Source organism: Centrocercus urophasianus, unplaced genomic scaffold, assembly GCF_019232065.1.
Source record: "Centrocercus urophasianus isolate 14NV4802_14NV808 unplaced genomic scaffold, USGS_Curo_1.0 seq_10, whole genome shotgun sequence".
Lineage (NCBI taxonomy): Eukaryota > Metazoa > Chordata > Aves > Galliformes > Phasianidae > Centrocercus > Centrocercus urophasianus.
This window is the reverse complement of record NW_024884142.1, coordinates 29,421,902-29,437,236: the sequence shown is the minus strand read 5'-3', so window position 1 is coordinate 29,437,236 and position 15,335 is coordinate 29,421,902. Positions and strand designations below refer to the sequence as shown.

Here is a 15,335-nt window from a genome sequence, read left to right as displayed (position 1 = left end):
CTGGCCAGGAGTTACCCCTAGCTCTCTGCATGTTAGCTCTCCAGGCTTTATTTTACCTACCCTATTAGAGATTGTGGAGTCACAGCCTATGTCTAATTGTTATGCATGAATGGGAAATATTCCTGTACTTATTTGCATTCATTAGCTGTTGGTAGTTCCTCTGTTGAGGTCTCCAGCCTTGTTTTTACACTGCTTTTGGCAGTGTTTCTTCACTCAGTGTGTGAATTTTTATGATCTGTTGCATGTTATTCATGCAATTTCCTGCCCTGTAATGGTATCAGTTTTCCAGACACAGAGGAATATGAACTAAAACCCAGGAGCCTGCATTAGCATAAAATGTCCCAGTTCTGTCAGTTTGATTAATTTGTCTCTTTGTCTCCACTCTATATGATAAGTGCTATTAATGGTTGCAACACTTCATATGTCAAAGTCTTTCTTCCTAATGACTTGAAAATGTGGTTTATTTCCCTCTTTTTTGTATTATTTTTCTCATTTAGCATTCCACTCAAGTATAGATTTATGCCATGCTCTTTCATTATCTTACTAGTTGCAGCACTGGAGTGATTACATATGGTGTAGGGTATGAGCAAAGATGCGATCCCAGGGGCAGCAGCTGCTGATGCAAGCTGAAAATAGATCCAGCGTATGCTCAGCACTTTTCCCAGAGGTCTTTTATTTATTAGTAACAGTCTTGGTACAGGACAGCTTGGACCCTCATTTAGCAAGATGACTTTTTGCCTTTCAAGAACAGTGCAATGACTTTGCTCTATTTACTGACTGCTGTGTAATTTTTTTTTCGCTGCCTCCTATCGAAGTAGTGACTTAACCTAACATAAATTGTAATATAATCCTGATTTATAATGAAGTCAAGAAACGACAGGCTCCATTTGAAGTAATGGAACTTGACAGATCTAAGGTTTAAATTAAATAATCCTATTTGTAAGACAGCATTTGTACACGGTACACTGATTTAAAATGAACTTCAGTTCTTCTTCAGCAATTCCCTCACTATTTTCTGTGTTTTCCCTTCCACTGGGGCTTCTTGCAGAGCAGAATTCATTTGTATATTTGTCTTTGTAAACGTGTGTGGAACAGTACATCATTTTCTTTCTCTCAACAAAGAAGCTCTCATGAGTTGTTTCACAGAAGAACTTTTTAATTAAAGAGGAAAAATTAATGTAGGTGACTTATTCGGGTCAAGCCACATCTAACCTGTTTAGGCATCCAGAAGAGGCCAACTGCTGCGAAGGATGAGAGGGAGAACGCTGCAGGGGAAATCAGGAGGAATGCTGCAGCATGGCTCTTCCCCACCTAGGTGCAGAGGTTCATCCTAGCCATAATGTTTATGGTGGGACAGATCACCCCCACCCAAGTCTCCTTCCCCCGCAGCTGACAGACGAGGACAGGCGAGGCTGCCGCAAGCTTCTTCCCGCCCCAGCGCTCCATCTCACTTGCTCTGTCATGGCAGTGTAGTGATGGGGATAGCGAGAGCCCTGGGCTATGCAGTGCCTGCCTACATCTCCGTGCAAGGAGTGGGAGTATGGTGACGTGCTGAAGGTGGGGTTAGGGGAACAAAAGGCTTATAGACACGTAGCAGAGACCAGGCAGGGAACATGAGATCCTGGACAGAGTGTGAAAAGGACACATAAAAAGGGGCTGTGACACATAAAAAGGCAAGCTGCAGTGCTTTTCTGACTTAGATTAAGGGAAATCCCCTTTCCTTTGCTCTCTCTTGACATTGCATTATTGTCTTCCTCTCCAGTTGTAATTTTGCTGCTATCCCTGTCTTTAACTTAGGATATTTTCTCCTCGTCAGCTGGGTCATGGCCCCTCTCCAGGAGCCTGATGCACACTCATCCTGGGCCAAGTTTGTGCTCTCAGGTGGAGAGCCTGATAGTGTGGCTCATGCTAACCACATCTCCCTCCTTTTACCCCAAATCATGAGCTTTCCTTCCAGCCTTGATGGAGAATGTGCTCATTTTGCATCTGTTGTGTGCAGACCTTTCCTCAAAATGGTGAAGTTGGTTCTGCATCCCAGCAGAAGCCTGTCTGGAGGGGTTCAGTGCCAGCCTTCACCATTGTCCCTCCCTACTGATGGTCAGATACAGTGTGGTGACCTAATATGAAACAGCTAAGCAAAACAGGGACTTTGCTTGATGATTTTATAGGAAGGTGTCTTTGATTGGGATTGGAGACTGATGGTTCCACAGGGTTGGGTGGGGAGGAAGGCTTCTCCTGAACCAGGGAAGCATCCTTGCGAACACAAGATTTCCAAATGAAAGCTACAGCATGACTACCCTACAGTAAGCAGCTTCAGCACCTCAGACCTTTTTTCTCTTAATCATAATAATCTCCACTAATGAACAGATGATGACACCCTAAATCAACTGTAGCAAGAAACAAATATGTGAAGGCTGCCTCTGCCTGCTGAGAAGGGTATTGCTAAGAGGACACGGACCAGGAGCTTCCCTTTCTTCTCTGCAGTCATTCTTCTGTTCCCCAAAGCATTAAGACACTCTTTCTCCATGGTTGCAGGGAAATAATAACTTCTGTTAATTAAAAACCTAACCCAAGCTCCCCATTGCTGTCAGTGAAGGCTGGAGTTTGGGAGTATCACTGGGTGCTTATGGAGAAACAAGCACTCAAAGCAAAATCAGGATGGGTCGGAGGACGGTTCCAGCAGGAAATGCCATGGCCTTCACCTGGGCTGTTGTTCCCTGCATAGGCAGAAAAAGCAATGAGGCCTGACAGTAAAGGTTTGTAGGAAGGTTATAGTGTTTCTGCCCACGTAGAAAGGAAGATTTCTTCTCAGCGACTCCACTGCTGGTGGCTTTGACCCGCCTCAGGTCATGTTGCTGCTGGTGTAGTTTTCTGCTCTCTTAGAGTTAATAGGGCTGCATGCTGCAGAACTGAAGGCAGAGTACAATTCTACAGACGTAGAGCTTCAGCCTGTGCTGACTGCTAATTCAAAGTGTCTTTATAAAAACAAAATAAAACAGAAAGAACCAATTCCAGGCTGATTTAGTATGCAAATAAACTGTTTTTCATTACTCACAGCACTCATAAATGTGCACTGGTGACTGAGATGGCAGAATAACACTTCACTGTTCATTATTTTATCAGACAGTGATAATTGTAGTTAATATTTTCTTAGTAGTGTCTCTAAGAGTTTATTTATACTGTTAATAATCTGAGCAGCTGTAATGATGCTGGCTGCCAGAACTGTAGCCTTTTAGAAGCACTCTAGTGTGATAATAATAAGACGGTAATAGAAATACAAGACGAAAATGATCTTTTCAGAGCAGATGGGACTAATTGACTCCCTTTCACACACCTTAACCTTCTCTTGCCTCTTTCTCACAGTGTCCAGTGTGGGTGTATGCAGGCATATATCACCACACACACCCACAAAGAGCTTTAAAGTTCCTGACCTCTCCCTCCCAGAACAGGGAAGCTACAGATCAAGGTGGAAATGTCATCTTTTTTTCCACATGGAGAACTCTTCTGGGGGTCTTAGGACAGGTGATGTTGACTGTCCAAATCCCAGAAATTTAAAGGCTGGAGGGAGGAGCAGAAGGAAAATTGGAACAAATACAGCATTTGGCAGTTTTTGTTTTAAAAATGCAATGCCTGGAGGAAGCCGAGATATTTACATGGGGCTTCAGCTTGCCTGTTGATAATTGTGTAATTATGCCAGAATAGTAAAGCGCTTGACGTTCCATTCCTCCCACAGCCCTGAAAAGCCTCTCTGGCTTTGAAGTACTGGGGGAGTTGCTGGGCTCTGCTCCCTGCTCTCCTGGCACAAGGAAGTTTTCTGTGTTGTGCTGAGCTGGCACATGGTCATGGGAAGTGCTGGAAGCTGCATTGTCCGCAGCAGCTCACGACTCTTGCCAGCCCTGGAGAATCATGGCAGAGCATCTGTGAACTGCAGTGCTGTGATCCGGCCCCGTCTCCTGAGCCTGCTGCTGCCTCAGCTCCTTTGTCTCGTGTCTCCATTCCCTTCTCTGTAGTGCAACCTGGTGCTTTTCCAAGCAATACATAGGACAGCCTGTTTCTTCCTCTCCTATATTGGCAAAGTGTAACAGTAGGGTTTGTGGGGAAATTCCTTGCTGTGAAGTATTTCTTATTTTTGTAGAATAATTACGGCACGTTTAGTGTACTGTATTACTGTGTATGTGATTTATTCACTTAGATACATTCTGCCAGGCTTGGGAGAGAGGAGTATTTGTGTCATTTGCCAGTCTTTCTAGTTTTTTTATATTGTCATATTTGCTTAATGTATTAATTGCAGCTTCAGAAACTCTGAACCACTCCTCCAAACACCCTCTGAATTAGCACATTTCTACGTTAACCTCATTTTCTTCCTATTTTGATATTTGCTACTTGCAGGCTTCTAGAGTTTCTTTTTTTATTCCAGAAGTTCTCAAACTCCCTTTTGTTTTCCCTTTTCCTCCCCAGTTTGGCTCATGATATGAACCTAAACAGATCTTTCACAGACTTCTCTCTCACAATTTATATTCGGTGAAAACTTTCCCACTCCTTCCTTCGCTTTCCTCACTGCTCAACACTTTCTCTTTTTTTTCTTCTTTTTTAATCTGGGGGTCAGTTTAGTTTTTCTTCCGCAAAAATATGGTACTGATTTTAATTTTAAATCGCAGCTCCACTTTACTTCTGATTATGCTCTTGGGTTAAAATCTGTTCCATTTCTTCCCCACTGGTTTCAGCATGGGTGGCATGTGCATCCATGGGGAAAAGGCAGCGCTTCTGCTGAGCAGCTCACTTGTGCCTTCTTTCATTACTGCTTTCCGTGTCTTTTAAGGTACAAGCTCCACTGAAAAAATGACTGTACTGCAAACTGCCAGATATCACAGCTGCAATCTCCCTTTGCTTTGTTTTCCAGTTCATGCCCCAGTGTTTAAACTGCTAATCAGTACCACTGATTCGTACGTGTTCTTTGTTGATAGCGGCATGTCATCACTGAGTTAGTCCTTTGGAGAAAAGTTGGTTGAAACACTTTTAATGTTCTTTCTAACACCTCCATGTGGTGTGTGGACATAGCAGCCTAGAGATTCACCTCCAGGCTCTCTCACCTATTTCTGCCTGCAGGTGCTCCCCTGGCTGTACTTGCTGAGTTTTCTATGTTCTCCTACTACACCCTAGGCAGCCTCTAGCATCAACAGCATGCACCAAGCTATCTAATTACTTGCAAAAAACTTGTCTCCTTCCAGTGTTGTTCATTAAGGTGAAATCAGGCTGTTTTCTCCAGTGGTACTTCCGTTGTCATTCCTCCAGCTTGTCTTACTGCATTACAGGCACTATTCTATTCAGTGTGTGACTGTAATATGAGTTACAGAGTTACACTGTGGCTTGGTGTGGGCAAACATCCCTGTACACCATGTGGACAAAGTGACCCCAAACCACTGAGCTGGTTGTGCCAGGGGCCATCTGATATGATGGATGATATTGCTGGATGTTGTGTTGAGGGACATGGTTTAGTGGGAGCTATTGGGAATAGGTGAACGGTTGGACTGGATGATCTTTTAGGTCTTTTCCAACCTTGGTGATTCTATGATTCTATGATTCTATGATCCAGGCAGTGCTTCCCTTCCATGGGCAAGCAACACATCTTCCAGTCCTGCAATATTTTCTTTTTGCAGCTATATTCACATACACGTTTTGCACTGATGCCTCTTGTTTCCTGAGCAGTACTGTGTCAAGAACAAAACATTTGTGCATATGCTTGGTGATTTCTACCTTATCTGTCAATAAGCACTGTATTCAACAAAGTGGAATCTGGGAAGACTGAAGCTTGTGGCAAATTCAACAAATTATTTTTCCATGAATACTTCTCTGGGTGGGAAGGATGTTAAATATCCCCAAGGATACCGTCAGGATTTTCAAAAGCAAAATCTTTATTCTCATTTGAAACTAATCTCATTTTTGAAAGGTCAAGATAATTTTAGTTGGATTTCAGTAACTAGATGAAATAAAAGTTGAAGTCTGAAGTTGAAATAAGCGTCACAGTTGAAACAGAAATTGCTCTATTTTGACTTTCACTGCTTTCCATTTTTTTTTCCATTTTATTTCTAAACCATCTTCTGATTCCATCTCTCTTTTTGGTTCACCTGACAGTTCTTGGTTCCATGCTCAAGAACCAAGGATTTTGAGAACACTTTGAAGCTGGCACCATTATCGCAGTGAATTTGATTTGGAAAAACCTGTGTGTATGGCTGCGTTAGCTTCCACCCTCCATCTCAAAGTCATGTGTAGGCAAATGCTGACATAACCAATAATGTGAGCATCGATCCCCTTGCTGCTTACGCCATCCTTGCAGCAGGCAATCAATTCTGAAACACTTGCCATTCTGTCAGCACTGACGCACTTCTCGCAGAGTGACTGTCACAGTTTACAGTCATTGGTTTCTGCCCTCAGGGTGAGTCTGCAATGGGTGACCTCTACTTCCTCCCCAACTCGTGTTGCACTGCCTCACCTACCACCAGGGATCACTGCAATACTCTGCAGGCACCAAGTAGCCATGAGAGTGGAAGGGTGGCTACTGCGTCTTCCAGGTGACAGAAGCAAGGTCAGGCAGTATGGATTACGCCAGCATGGCACTGAAGGGTGTGTTAGAGCCAGAGTCCTAAGTCCCTGATACTTGGACTTGTGCTGTAGATTATGCTTCTAGAGTACAAAAGGGAACATGAACACTGTTGGTGTGAAATAAACGTGGAGAACTCCATTCTGATAGAGGTTTGCACTGTGACTACTTGGTCCAGTGATCCCAGGTCCTTGAGCGAGTGCAGTCTTATGGGAGCTGACACCAGACATGACATCCCAAGGCTGTCCAGGAGACTCCTCATTCACAGGAGACCATTAATCCAGATAGCCATCTCCACTCAGCCTCCCTGTCACACCTTTATTTTCCCTGCGGTTTCAGGAAGTGAGGATGAGACACAGAGATAAATACCTCCCAAACTTCAAGTTGCCCTTCTGCCCAAATCTACACACGCTACTTGATTCAGTAAAGTGGAAAACATGGGCCAGCAGGATATATGCTTCATTTTAAAAGTGGTTTTTAAGTGGAAACAACAGCCTCTCTTCATCAGCCTTCTCCACTAGCAACTTTTAAGTTCCTCTCCTGTTTAAGAGCCCAGATGCTACAAATGCCTGCATCTGGTGCTTCTCACCCAAGCTGACTTTCAGATAGTGTTGACTCATTTTAGGAGCTTCGCAGCTTTGTGAGCATATAGGGAAAATGCCTCTGGGAGCTGCTGGTGAGAGCACATTTAAACACTGGTAAGCTGAAGAGGGGAAAAATGCATTGGCATTTCCTACGCCGTGCCACTGGCTTGGGAAAGTGCTCTGCTCTCTGTGATCCTTGTCTGACTTTTTCCTGCTTCTCGTGCATTCCCGCTCTATGTAAAGGGATCACCATTTCCAAACAATTTCTAACTGTGTACAGGATTACTGTGGGCATATAAAGAGACAAATCTGGTTGGATATTAGGAAAATATTCTTCTCAGAATGGGTGGTGAGGCAGTAGCAGAGGCTGCCCAGGGGGGTGGTGGAGTCACCGTACCTGGAGGTGTTCGAGAACCGTGTGGATGTGACACTGAGGGATGTGGTTAGTGGACACAGTGATGATGGGTTGATGGTTGGATTAGGTGATCTTAGAGGTCTTTTTCAACCTTAATAATTCTGTAATTCTGTGAAATTAGGACACATAGCACTGTGTATTTCACACACATGACTCACCTGTTTGAACCTAGTAATGTGTTTACATCCTTCAGATAGTTTTCCAAAACAGAATAACCTTAAGCTAGGAAAAACAGGCTCTGCCAGGCTTCACCATCCCTGGTAAAAATAACAAAGTAAATAACCAGGAAGTCTCTTAACTCTTAATGGAATAACAGCTCGGTGACTGATTTTGGTTATCAGATTACACTCTGAAAATAACTTATGCACTATACTTGCAATTGGCTGCAAAAGAAAAAAGAATATAGCGTGTGCTAATTTTAGCAAATAAGATTAGAGTTAATGTTTAATCCCCGAGACCTTCTTCAGGCTGTGGAACAAAAAATAGCAGCAGTTAACTGTCACTAATCTTATCTCCTATTTCTAGCATGTGTTTGATTATATAAGTTGGAGTGTTAGGAACATGCTGGCCGAGTGAGGCAGTTTGTAGTTTGTTTTCTGCATCCTTGGGCTTATCAGTCAAACTCGAGGGCTGGGATGGATTTAAGCAGTCTACACAGATGCCTTTGGACTGCACAAGCAAGGATAAACTGTTAACAAAATGGGTACCACAATAGGGCCACTGCACTGCAGTGTGTAACTAGTGGATTTATTTCTGCTTCCACAATAAATGGTCACATTTCTCACATGTTTCTACCCAATTGTTTCAAATTAATATTCAATTTGGGATTTGATATTCAACATGTGAGGTTTGATTCAATTTTTGTTTCTTCCTTCCCTACAAAATGGCTTAGTAATTAAATCGATGTCTGGAGATTCAAGATGTGAGTTTTCTAACTGTTCTTAGGTGCCTGATGATGAATTTAACCTGAAAATCACAGTACTAAAAATATAATCCATAATTCTACAAGTGGCTTGCATGCTTCACAGAACACCCATCAGTATTCCTATTGATTTCAACAAGACGACTCAAATGCACAAAGATAATCATCTGCACGTGAGCTGCTCAGTCGGGACTTCTGCGTTCTCAGCGCATCCGAAGGTTCTGACCATCTAATTCACCATGATGTGGTGGGATTTAGCAGCTAACATGCTGCAGAACTTCCTGTAACCTGAGGGGTAGGGAGAAAGAGTTCTTTGAGGTTGCCCCACATACTCTTTGTTTTAAAATAAACTATTTTACATACATTTGCTGTTGAATTTTGATGCTGTTTTCTAGAAGGTTGGCGATGTGCCCTCACTAACACAGAAACCAGGGCCAGAAAAGGCATACCAAATTGTCAAAGCCCACCTCACCAGAAAAAGGCTGTGCTTTGTTAGCTTTTATTTGCTTTTACTCAGACATACAGTGTCCATCCTCTTTCCTGGAAAGTGTTCCAAGATCTCATTGAATTCACCATTAGGTTCAGAGTCGGGAAAACTTCCTGACATTTTCACTTTTTTGGTTTCTTCTCCTTACAATCAGCAAAACCACCCCACAGTAAATCAGACAGCTCTCTGTTCTTGGTGGTAGTGTGCATCAGATTACTGTAAACCTTATCTTGCTCCATTTTTGATGCCGTCTTGCCAAGTTTTAAATTCCTACATGTTTACAGTGATCTTTCCTTTCCCTTAATCACTTCTCCCCTCTTTAAATTGAACTCACATTTGCTGGCATTTTGCTGGGGCTGACCTGATCCAGATGCAGCATTTCATACAGTTACCCTTCAGAGGCAGGGTTACCAGACATCCACGTTTCTCTTAGAAACAACCCTTTTTTTCCTCCCCTCCCCATCAGAAATGTTGTCTGTGCAGAATTGGAGGATTTTGTCTGTTTGTCTGGGATTTTGAGACATCTGGCAGTCTGGGCAGTTGGTTAATGAGTATGCACTAATGAACTCGGCAGCACACAGCGCATCCAGCCCATCCATAGAAATGTCAGGCTGATATACGCTCTGTATTTGCATCTGCAATGCTGTTTTCCTTACTAGCTTTTCTTACTGCTGACTCTCATCTAAGCTTCTTACTCTGTGATGGTGATCAATGTTGTTTTCCTTGAATTAGCCAGGTTTTTTAAAATGTTTTAACACCAACTACAAAAGATGTGGAGACAAAGAGTCTAACAGCTTTGCAGCTTTTTCTCCAGAAGGAAAAAACATTACTCGGAGTGCATAAAGGAAATATCATGAGAGACAAAGGAGGAAAATAAGGGAAGGAAAATTTCCTCACGAGGAGGTTTTAAGTAGAGTCTGGCAATAATCTCCCAAAGGAAGTAGTGGAAGTCTGATTGCTTAAATCGATTAAAACTAAACAGAGCATCATACTCTACAGGGCCCTGTGAGGAGAACGCAGAGCTGGGCTGAACTAAAACAGGTTTTGTACTCTTCTTTTCTACAAGGCTGCTGTTGAGATTCTGCAGGTAGATTCAATATGGCTAATGCTGATTAACCACCTTCTTAATGGTGACTATCACTGCATTATTTCCAGCCAATTCTTCAGTATCCTGAACTCGTGAGGGTGTGGGCATACAAAACACAACTTCCCTCCTTCACATTTTCTTCCAATACTTCAGGTGCACAAGAGAGGTCCAATTCTGGACTGATTTGAAAGATAAGGGAAGCAAGCCCCTAAGAAGCTCAGATCTTTGTTTTGCTCTCCTTGGCTTGTGCTTCTTGTTCTTTGTTCTTCTGGTTTGTGTGTACACATTGCCTTTTCTCTGCCTGTTTCCTGCAGCCCATCAAGTCCATATTAATTTTGCAGTAGAAGTGGGTAGAGGTGGGAATAATGGAAATGTGCAGAGGGCTGGCTAGCAGAAACTCAGTGTATAAGCTTGGATGAGGTGCTCTGTGGAGGCTTCCACAAATTAATCTCTCTACTTAGACATTAATTTACATGAAAAATAAGGTTCAAAAGCAAATAAACCCTGGATATTTGGCATCTTATTTATGATAGAGGAAAAAATAAACAGATTATTGCTCATATTTGTTTTACCCATCTAGAAAAGCTTGCTTTTGTATGTAAATAGAGATGTATATCAAAGAAATGGCCTATTTCCTTTCTGAAACATAGATCAACTTGGTTTCATTCATTGTTTTCATTGGGATGCATCAGTCAGGTCAAATCACATTAAAAGCCCGCTCTCACCTCCTCCGTCAGAGGTGTGTGATTGTGATCTATGCAGCTTTGAAGCCTCTCCTGCAAATGTGTGGAGGCTATTGCTGCATGCCCACACTTCTGTTGTTGCTCTCCCAGCAAAGGAACTGAATGTGGGCAGTTGCAAGGCTGATGATGGGAACCTGCCATGGCATGGTGCATCTGCCATGGAGGGCAGATCAATACTTAGCTTCAGTCTATAGAGACTGTGCTGCCTTTAACACTTGCCAGTGACCTTTAGAAGCATTTACTGTCAAAGTTATTGCTTGGGTATTTTCAAGTGTTGGCACTTGAGAAATTCCTCCCAAAGGGCAATGAGAAGCACTGGTGCTTGGAAGGAAGCTTTCCTCCTCTGGATCTGATCACTGGAGGGAGGAGAGTTGCGTCGCTGAGTAAGAAGATATCAGCAGCTGGAATGAAGGCACATGCTGGACCAGCATCCTCATCCTCCTACACCTGAGGGATTTGCAAACGTTGCAGGGAGGCTGATGAATGTGTTCTTGTGCTCTGTCACTAACGCATCCAGCACAGAACAGCTGTAAATCTGTCCTGCTGCTGTTCCATGCTGCCTTATTGGGAGCGAAAGCCTGAGTCAGCACAGAGATGGCCTTGCTCTGGAGTGCTGTGAGTCACCCTCAGGCTCTGCAGCCTGGGGAGGCAGGTGAAACCCTGGCCCAGCATGGAAAATGCTTTTAATTTGCTTTGCAGTCGTTCCACCTAGTGGCCAAGGGACACCACTGCCAGGAGAACTGGCTTTGTGCTCCACAGTCCCTGCTATGCAAAAGTGACCCGAAAACCCCAGCTGGTATTTATGGCTGCTCCTAGGGACCCACACTGCTGCTGAGCTTATGAAATGCATAGTAACACTGAAGATCTTATCAAAGAAATACTGTGAGTAGCTCATTAAGTTTCTGAGCAATTTTGTTAATCATACTGCATAGATAAAATGCAGATAGGCCTTTAGTGAGCTGATAATCTAACTAATAGGCAGAAAGTGTAACACTGATAAGGCAGAGATCAGTTTAATAGCCAGCTGTTAATCTAGGCGGTTCTGAACCGGAGGCATACTGTAAAACAGAAATGTGCAAGTGTGTAAGTGTGTGCATGAAAATGTGCTGCTTCTTAAAATAGCAGATAGAGCAGTAATATTATGTAAGGAAGAGCTATTGGGAGTGATTTTAGAGGTATTTTAAAATATTTTTCCCTCCATCAGAGTCTGCACCATTTGTGGTGTCTTCATAATCCAGCATCACAAGTACAGATGTGTGAATAACAAAGGCTTGCTTCTGGAAGTCAGGATTTTCAGTAAAGATCTGTGAGTTCTACCACTGGTTCTAAGGCAGTGTAAGGAATTTATAGGTTTTTCATTGGGATGAACCTAATTATTCACTCAGATTTGTACTGTCCATGAAATAAGACCATTAGAAATGCATGCCCTGATGCCTCTCTAAGCTCTGGAGCAGTAGACTCAAAACCATCCCCTGCTGCTCCTCCATGCTGGAGGAAATACAAAATTTTGGGTGGCAGAGCCATTCTGTAACATGCCTATTGTGATTTTCAAGCAAGAGAGGCAATGTGATATTCCAGAATGCATCTGTTTTGCATGAAATAGCATTTAGGAGCAGGGAGTGGAAGCTCAGTGTCTCCCTTCACAGAGCAGCTCCAGCAGTGACTGTGCAGCATCATTCTCACTCTCTGCACTGCTCAGCAATGTTAATTCCATTGGAAGAAAATTGAGGTGTTGTCTTTCAAATCTCAACTTAGTGAATCTCCTTCTTGTGAAGACACTGTAATATGTGATTGTGAGCCCTGGTGTGTAAGTACCCTCTCACTGAGTTTTTCAACTGCCTTTGTCTCCTGCCCATTGCAGAAAAAAATATAACAGAAGTCTGTGCCAATACACTGAGGGTAAAAAATGAACAATGTGCATATATACATGGCTTAGCAAGTTGTTTGCTAGTTAGATGTTTGATATGAAGACATCACTGTAAACAGAGCTAGAGGGAGAAAGTGCATACCTTTTATATGTGACTATGTAAATATAGTATAGCTGGTGTAATGAGAAAAAAAGGACAAGTAATGATGCATAACTCAGACCCATAAACTCCTGGCAACAGTTGTTATTCTTTCTATAAAGAAAATGATGGAAAGTTATGTACGAAGGTGAGATCTAGAGCGATTTGCATTATTTGAATTATGAGTATGGATTGCTTTCCTGTCAGCTGTACCTTAGGCTCACTAAAATCAGGAACAGTATGAGAAGAATTTGTCTATAATATTAAATGCTTCCTTTCCAAAACGTCTCTGGGATTTAAATTGTATTTTATGTTTGAAATCACTGTTCATCAGAGCTTCCATCAGGGCAGAAGAATCAAGTTTGAATAATTACTTTGATGGTGATATGCTACATCACAGTGAAAACAAGATCCATCCAAGAATTAGCAGCTTGCACACTAGTCTGTTTTTTCCATCTTTTATTACAGCAGAAGCTTGGTTCACAGGTCTTTGAGTTATTTGAGCAACATGATGTAGAGAAGCAAAATAAAAGCAGTTGTGTTCGTTTCTGGATGTAGTATCACAACTGACCTGACAGAAGAACAATTGGTACCATGCAGTATTTATTTCTGAATGTTAGATCTGTTAGGTTATCTAACTACATAATGGAGGACTTGGGATGATAGCAAAGAGCTGATGGTAATGCTGGCAATTTCCCTCTTTTTTCTGCAGGTCACTGTCAGAGGATTTGGTCCATTGCTACAGTTTGCCTACACTGCTAAGCTGTTACTCAGCAGAGAAAACATCCAGGAGGTCATCCACTGTGCTGAGTTCCTGCGCATGCACAACCTGGAGGACTCCTGCTTCAGCTTTCTTCAGACGCAGCTGCTGAACAATGAAGATGGCCTGTTCCTGTGCAAAAAAGATACCACTTGTCAGCGCATGCATGATGAGGAAAACTCAGATGGAGATGAGGAGGAGACGATGGAATCGGAGACGTCAAAAATATCTTGCCCAAGAGAGAGAATGCACCAGGAGCCCTTCAATTTTGAAACCACCGTTGCTGGCGCAGACAAAGGAGAAGGGATTCTGCCCAACTCTGACATGCTGAGAGACAGCAAGGACAATTTGGACAAAGATGCAGTGACGCGGTACCCCAGATACAAGAAATACCAGCTTGCTTGTACCAAGAATGTCTACAACACATCACACATCAGTACCTCAGGTTTTGCAAGCACATTCAGTGAAGAGAGCTCTGGAAACAGCCTCAAATCAGGACTTACTATGGGGCAGATAAAAAGTGAGCCTCAGAATGAAGAGAATGATGAAGAAAGCATCACGCTTTGCCTGTCTGGAGATGAACCTGACATCAGGGATAAAGAAGGGGATGTTGAAATGGACAGGAAACAGCCAAGCCCCACTTGCGTCGACAGGCCAAAAAGTGGGTCTTCTCCTTCTTGCTTGCGGTCTTTCTTCAACAGAACAAAAAGTATAGATTTGGTTGGCTTCCCCAGCACTTCCCAACAGCACTTTGGCAGGAGTCCAGCGTGCCCTTTTGAAAAAGGGACAACTCAGGGTGACCACAAAACTGATTACGTCCCTTTCACAGGGAACTACGGACAGTCCCATGCCATGCAAAAGGATGCTTCCAACTTCACGGTGGGATCGCCGCTCAGGGGGCCCGGCTTTGAAACTCTTTGTAAGCAAGAGGGGGAACTGGACAGGAGGAGTGTTATATTCTCTTCAAACGCTTGTGACCAAGTAAACACTTCGGTGCATTCATATTCTGGTGTGAGCAGCTTGGACAAAGACCTCACTGAGACTGTGCCAAAGGGTCTGTGGGCTGGTGGTAGCCAGTCTCTCCCCAGCTCTCAGACCTATTCCCACAGCGGACTGACAGCTGATCACTTGTCAGGAAGGATGCGGCCGAACACCAGCTGTCCAGTGCCAATTAAAGTTTGCCCTCGCTCGCCTCCTTTAGAGACCAGAACGAGGACCTCCAGCTCGTGCTCTTCCTACTCATATGCAGAGGACGGCAGTGGTGGCTCCCCCTGCAGCCTACGTCTGTGTGAGCTCTCCTCTTCCCCTTGCTCCCAAGGCCCCCGATTCCTGGCGCCCGAGCACCAGGAGCCCGGTGTGGTGGGAGATGGATTGTACAACCCAGTTCGAGCCCAGATTAAATGTGAGCCATCCTATGGAACAAACTCCAGCGATGAGTCTGGGTCATTCTCAGAAGCAGACAGTGAATCATGTCCTGTGCAAGACAGAGGGCATGAGGTAGGGATTTAAGATAAGTACATATATATGACAATCATTGTGACCCAATTAATCGCTCCCTTACTCTCTCCAACGAATTGCCATTTTCCCAGCACATCCTTTGTTTATAGAGGCAAAGAGTAACTTCTATTTATTCCCTGTCAGCTGAGCACTCGTGGTTAATTTTGCGTAAATAGGCCTGTTTGACCTCCAAGATGCCCATGGCTTATCAGAATTTTGGTACTGAGCAAACCCGA

The 15,335-nt window shown here is 43.4% G+C and overlaps 1 protein-coding gene across 2 annotated transcripts in view; it reads left to right on the top strand.

The window, feature by feature from the left end:
- BACH2 (BTB domain and CNC homolog 2) overlaps window positions 1-15,335 on the top strand; it is a 184,867-nt gene that overhangs the window by 148,939 nt on the left and 20,593 nt on the right. For both annotated transcript variants that reach the window (XM_042816053.1, XM_042816044.1), the window contains one exon: window positions 13,555-15,099. In XM_042816053.1, the coding sequence (XP_042671987.1) occupies window positions 13,555-15,099 (1,545 nt within the window). The remainder of the gene's footprint in view (window positions 1-13,554; window positions 15,100-15,335) is intronic.